The sequence below is a fragment of the Arvicanthis niloticus genome, chromosome X (genome assembly GCF_011762505.2).
Source record: "Arvicanthis niloticus isolate mArvNil1 chromosome X, mArvNil1.pat.X, whole genome shotgun sequence".
Classification (NCBI taxonomy): domain Eukaryota; kingdom Metazoa; phylum Chordata; class Mammalia; order Rodentia; family Muridae; genus Arvicanthis; species Arvicanthis niloticus.
Window position 1 is genome coordinate 82,022,470 of NC_047679.1, and position 6,000 is coordinate 82,028,469.

The 6,000-nt window shown below is 41.5% G+C and overlaps 1 protein-coding gene across 1 annotated transcript in view; it reads right to left on the bottom strand.

Moving 5' to 3' along the window:
- Positions 1 to 4,544, bottom strand: part of LOC117694775 (T-complex protein 11-like X-linked protein 1) — a 53,213-nt gene extending 48,669 nt beyond the window's left edge. The window contains exons 1-2 of the mRNA XM_034485749.2: positions 4,337 to 4,544; positions 3,923 to 4,057 (exon numbers count right to left, since the gene is read on the bottom strand). Of these exons, the coding sequence (XP_034341640.1) occupies positions 3,923 to 4,046 (124 nt within the window). The 5' untranslated portion in view covers positions 4,047 to 4,057; positions 4,337 to 4,544. The remainder of the gene's footprint in view (positions 1 to 3,922; positions 4,058 to 4,336) is intronic.
- Between the last annotated feature and the right edge of the window lie 1,456 nt (positions 4,545 to 6,000).

Consider the following 6,000-nt stretch of genomic DNA (forward strand, 5'->3'; position numbering starts at 1 on the left):
CAGAGCCAAGAAAACGCCAGAACCAGCGCCAGAGCCAGAGCCAGAGCCAGAGCCAGAGCCAAGAAAACGCCAGAGCCATAGCTATAGCAAAGAAAAATGCCAGAGTCAGAGCCAGAGCCAAGGAAACGCCAGAGCCAGAGCCAAGAATACACCAGAGCCAGAGCCAGAGCCAAGAAAATGCCAGAGCCAGAGCCAGAGCCAGAGCCAGAGCCAGAGGCAGAGCCAGAGCCAGAGCCAGAGCCAGAGCCAGAGCCAGAGCCAGAGCCAGAGCTAGAGCCAGAGCCAGAGCCAGAGAGAAAGACAAAGCCAGAGCCAAAGTAGAGCCAGAGCCAAAGCCAGCAAGCCAGTGCCAAAAAGTAAGAGTCAGGGAGCTGAGCCAGAAAGCTAGCATCTGAGCCAGTGCCAAAGAACCAGAGATCCAGAGTTATAGCCAAATGGAGAGAGTTGGATCCAGAGACCCAGAGCCATAGGCAGAGCCAGAGAGCTGTAGCTAGTGCTAGAGCTAGAACCAGAGTCAGGGCTCAACAGCTAGAGCACAGCCAGAGCCAGGGCAGGATAGCCAGAGTAATAGTGACACCCAGAGAGCCAAGAGGTATAGCTAGGGCCAGAGCCAGAGCCAAAAAGCCTGAGCCACAGTCACAGGCAGAGAACTTTAACCAGAGACAGAGACAAAGAAGGTGACAAAGAGAGCAGAGCAGAGAAAAAGACATATCCAAAAGACAGAGACAGAGATCTAGAGACAGAGACCCAGAGCCAGAACTAGAGCAATGCAAAAGACAGAGCCAGAGGTAGAGAACCAAAGCCAGGGAGACAGTCAGAGCCAGAGCAAGAGATCCAGAGCCCTAATCACAGACAGAAAGCCAGAACCAGAGGTAGACCTAGAGGCAGAGAGCCAGAGAAGAGGCCAGAGCCATTACCAGAGCCAGAGCAAGTAATAGAGCCAGAAAGTTTAAGCCAGAAAGCCTAAGCCAGTGAGCCATGAACAGAGGGAAAAATTCAGAGATCCCATGCCAGAGGCAGAGAGGCAGAGAGCCCAAGATAGATAGAGAGACAGACAGACAGGCAGGCAGACAGATCCATATGCAGAACCACAGCTAGAGAGCCAGAGCTAGAGGTAAAGACAAAGACAGAGTCAGAGACAGAGACCAAGAGTCACAGAGCTAGAGAGCCAGAGCCAGAAGGCCACAGCTTGAGCTTAAGCTTGAGCCAGAGAGGGGGGAGAGGGGAAGGGAGAAGGAAGAAAGAAATGGAGAGAGGAAAGGAGGAGTCTATTAGATAGCCTATCAGGCTCTAATAGATAGTTTCAAACCTATAGTTATACAGATGGCCCTGGTTAAATTCAATTGGTCACAAAAGAAATCAAATAGATACGAGAAAAATACTTTTAGAAAAATGGGGGAGTGGACAGATACTGAGGAGATGGGAACAGTAGTGGTATGATGGTGGTCACTATAAATTATCTATATGTGTGAAATTTTCAAAGAACAAGTTTAATAATAACAGATAATTTGGTAATTATTAGTTCTAATATGAAAAACTGAGAAACAAAATCAAAATAATTCTTTATATATTATCAGAATATACTGAAATTAAACAGAAATTGGAAACAATTGAAATGACACAAACACTTGGAGATTTTTCACTTCTACTGAATAGTAGGACACTGAAGAAATCAGGGGAATTTTATTTATTTTTTATTTTGATGAATAATTTCAGAATTGTGTGTAATTCGTTGTGATCATATTTGTCCTCCATTACCTTTTACCTCTCTCAATCCTGCTGATTCCCCTTTCTTTCTCCACAAGCATCCCAAAATATCACACCAGTGCTAACTTATTTTCCTCCAAATTTTCCTTCTACACAGGCTATCTAACTTCCCACTATGTCTTTGGAGACCTCATGCCTCTGTGACCTGTCAGGAAGGTTCCACTAACTTCTGTTCCAGTGGCTAGCCAACTGGAAGCCTCATCCTTTTCTGGCTAATTTATTATTGCCAGGATGTGTTATACAGAGAAAGAAAGTTACCAGTGATCATCTCTGCCTAGGACCCTCTATAATAGAATAACAGTCTTAGTTACCTTTTCATTGCTGTGATAAAAATACCCAGACAAAAATAACTAGTTTCAGGGGGATATGATCCATCATGGCGAGGAAAACATGGTGGCAGGCAGAAATGGCAGGGTGGTATGAATAAGAGGTTGGTTTATCATATTGCATCTATACTCAGGAGTCAGAGTGAAGAGAAAATGAGGCCATATTATACCTCAAGTTCTTCTCCCCAGTGAATCACTTCCCTAAACCTCATACTAAAGGTGACACCAACTTCCCAAATGTCCCAACAGCTGGGGACCAAGTATTCAAATATGAGAGCCTGTAGCAGATGCAGATATTATGCATTTAAATAGCAATAAACACTCACCTGACAGGCAAGATACTTGCAGCTGTACAACAATGGCATTACCGTTATGGGACAAATCAACTGCTTTGTGATTGAAGTTGGGCCTGTTCCATAGGACAAAATATATACCTGGCCGAAAGCACACATCTAGGGAAGAAACAGGCCCAGTGGAAAATGTACTATGCTTATTTTGCTAAATGGATGCTGTCATGGTGTCTTCTAAATATTTGTGCTTATACTAAATCATATGTGCTACTCTAACCCTTTGTAGGAGAAGTTTATTTCTGCATTGAATGGCAGTTAATTCAGACTCAAAAAAACACAAGACAGAGTAAGTGGCTGTTGAGTAGTCAGCATTAAATGGAACATCTTTATTACCCCCTCCAAGATCCACAGAAAAGGAAGTGGAAAAACTTAAGAGCCAGAGATAGAACAGGTGTACTATGAAAAGCTACTGTCTTCTGAATATGGTATGGCCATTGCAACCATGAAACCACAGTACTTACCTGCACAATATCTGCACAAGATCAGGTCCATCAACTCTTCATGGTAGATGGAGGAGGGGCTCATGAGATTCCATTCCATTCTGAGGAGCTTTGGGCAGTTAACTGCTGCCAAGTGTGAGGCAGTTTTTTTTCCCCACAGTTCTTAAGATCCACCCAAATGCCAGAAAATAACCCCTACCCATCCTTATCCAGGCAACTCCACTGACACTTACTGAGTCACAAAAGTAAGCATGAAGGTAGAAGGAAGACCAGTTGTATGTAAGCAATAGTTCAACAGGACAAGGAGAAGGACAAGAGAAAATAACAGGAAGTGAATTTTATCAAGGTACGTTTATAGCTTTTCTATGTATCAGTACTGAATTTGGAGAGAAAGAACTCATGGAAGTAATTCTATTAAAATAATCAAAACAGTCAGAAAAAAATGCATTAGAATCAAGTTGCCTAAGCATATGTAAGATCTTTAAAATGTGTATTACCAAATCCTAAAAATAAAAATCAGAGACACTGAAAGCTGGAAAGTCTTTCTCTGTTCATGGATCAATAAGATAAGTATAACCGAACTAAGGAGCTCTTGATAATTGAGTGTGTAGCCACCCACAAAACTAAGGGTGAAACTTTGTGGTTACCTTCTATGCTCATGCTGAGAGTTTGTCTGATTTGGGCTTCTGCAGATCTTGTGTATGATGTCACAATCACTGTGAGTCCATATGGGAAACTACCCTGTTATGTCTGCCTTACCTTCCCATGTCTTTAACTAATTTAAACACTAATAAGGCTTCAAACATAGGTGATTATACCTTATCTCTAACATTTAACTTTAATTTCACTTACCAGTCAAGGACCTAATCCCTGTATGCAAAGATAAAAGTGAAAGAAAGACAAAAAATGAATAGAAAAGAGAATGGGCAAAACGATAAGAAGTGACTCCTTCCAAAAGGCTTTCTCTATGGCCCTTAAAGGCACCTAAGCCACGGTTTCCCAATCGTTTAACCTGTCATAACTGTCATTACTGACCCACCTGGAGAGTGAACCTCTGAACTGGTCTTATCTTCCTGGTTCTTGCTTGACGTTTCTGGTTTTTGGACTCCATCTTCAGACGGGCTGGAGTCCTTTTTGGATATAGTTTTCTTACTCTTAGGCATGTTGGTGGTATCTGGAATGGAAAAGGAAAGAGAAAGAAATGTGTGTAACATATGGACCTGCCTCACGGACAGGCTGGGAGGAGCTCTTCAAAGGCTGTGGTGGGCCTTTGTGATTATACTTGCTATTCCTTGTTGAGGGTAAAAGCCCTTCTAGGGCCTCCAAGAGAAAGGACCAGGATCCTTAAACATACATTAAGAATAACTTGGGACTAGTGGAACTTCCTTTACTAAAAGATTAATGTTAGCATTACACAAGCAAAAGAGAAACCATGATCCAAAAATGGACTCACCAGAAGGCAACACAGTTACTTTACCAGCCAGACTAGGGAGAGGTTCTTCCTCTTGAATTCTTGTTTCAGATCCACCTAAATTTCTGGCATTCTAAACTTGGACAACAGCGGATCAAGTTCACACAAAGCCCTAGGTACCTTAGTTCCTTACCCCTCTCTGGTCCTGGGTGTTTGACTGCCTTTCCCCGTGATGGCTGCTCTTAAAAATGACAGTCCCTGTGGTTCCCAGGTTGCGGAGTCCATGGAATATACCATAGCAACCAGGAAGAGGGGAATATTATCGGGGGAGGCTTCGGCCAAACCATTGAAATTATGAGGCCCACGCTAAACACACCCCCCTACACATCATGCTATGTAAGAGAGCCCAAAATGAGTCACAAAGGGTGGTGAACTTTCTGGGGAACAAGATGGGAGTTATTTTACACCCAAGGTACCCCAGAAAACATGGCCGACAGGCAAAGAAGTTCACATTACTACACAATAGAGGCTAAGAGGCTAGAATTTCCTTTGTAAAGCCTTCAAGCTGCTATCCTTTTGAGATTAAAATTAATCTCCAGGTTTTAACTTTTTTGAAATTTGAATTAATCTCTAGGTCTTGGCTTCACTTGAAATCAAAAAACTGTTCAAAGCTTCTAGTCCCACTCCTCCAGACAAAAACTTAAATCTAGCAGATAACTATTTAAGAAAAAACATATTCTTGTTTAACTTCATACTGGTCAAATGTTTCTTTCTCACCAGGCAGTGGTTGCTCATGTCTTTAATCCCAGCACCTAGGAGGCATAGGCAAGTGGATCTCTGTGAGTTCAAGGCCAGCCTGGTCTACAGAGTGAGTTCTAGGACAGCCAGGGAGGGATACACAGAAAAACCCTGTATCAAAACAAGAAATTTTCTTTCTCTATATTTTCCATTAATGTTAACCATGAAATACCAAGAAAGTTATAAAATTCTAGAGTAGTATTTGATTATTTGTTTATTTTTTCTTTTGAGTAAATGTGTCCACAAAAGGTAATAGAAGGTGCTCCAGACCTTAGTAGGACCCCTGACCTTAGCACATCTGACTTCATGATGGAACTACTGTTCAGACCATAACACTCAGCACACAGACAGCACCAACTGCCAAATAAAAACAAAGGCCTAATCCATCAAAGTTAATGTAGATTCAGAAAAGTCTCTAAATTTACTAACCTTGCTTTTCTGTTTCTATAGTTCCACTTCTAGGAAACTGTTTTTGTTAATTGAAGTATGTCAACCCAGAATATATTTTTGTGTGCTTAAAAGCTCACCTTGAGAAAGGCTTGGGGCTAGCTACACTGTGGTCCTGAATAACCAGTGTAGTCTCTGGAAGGCTAATAAAAACTTTTTTTGGTTGAACCCTTGTCTAAATAGTTTTCTCTGTTGGATGCCCCATAACAGAGAGATAGTTAAATTCACATTTCATAAATATAGACACTAAAGGTCATTTAAATTTTTTTAGTCATAGAAGGTATGTGGTGTAAAAAAAAAAAAAAAAAAAAAAAAAAAAAAAAAAAAAAAAAAAAAACAAAACAGACCATGGGGCAGAGAAGGAACATAGATTTTTGTTTGTGTTCTTCCAGCTGAATTAGCCCATTTTTCATTGCAATTCAAGTTTAATACTAGCTCACCAACATGACCACTTAAACATA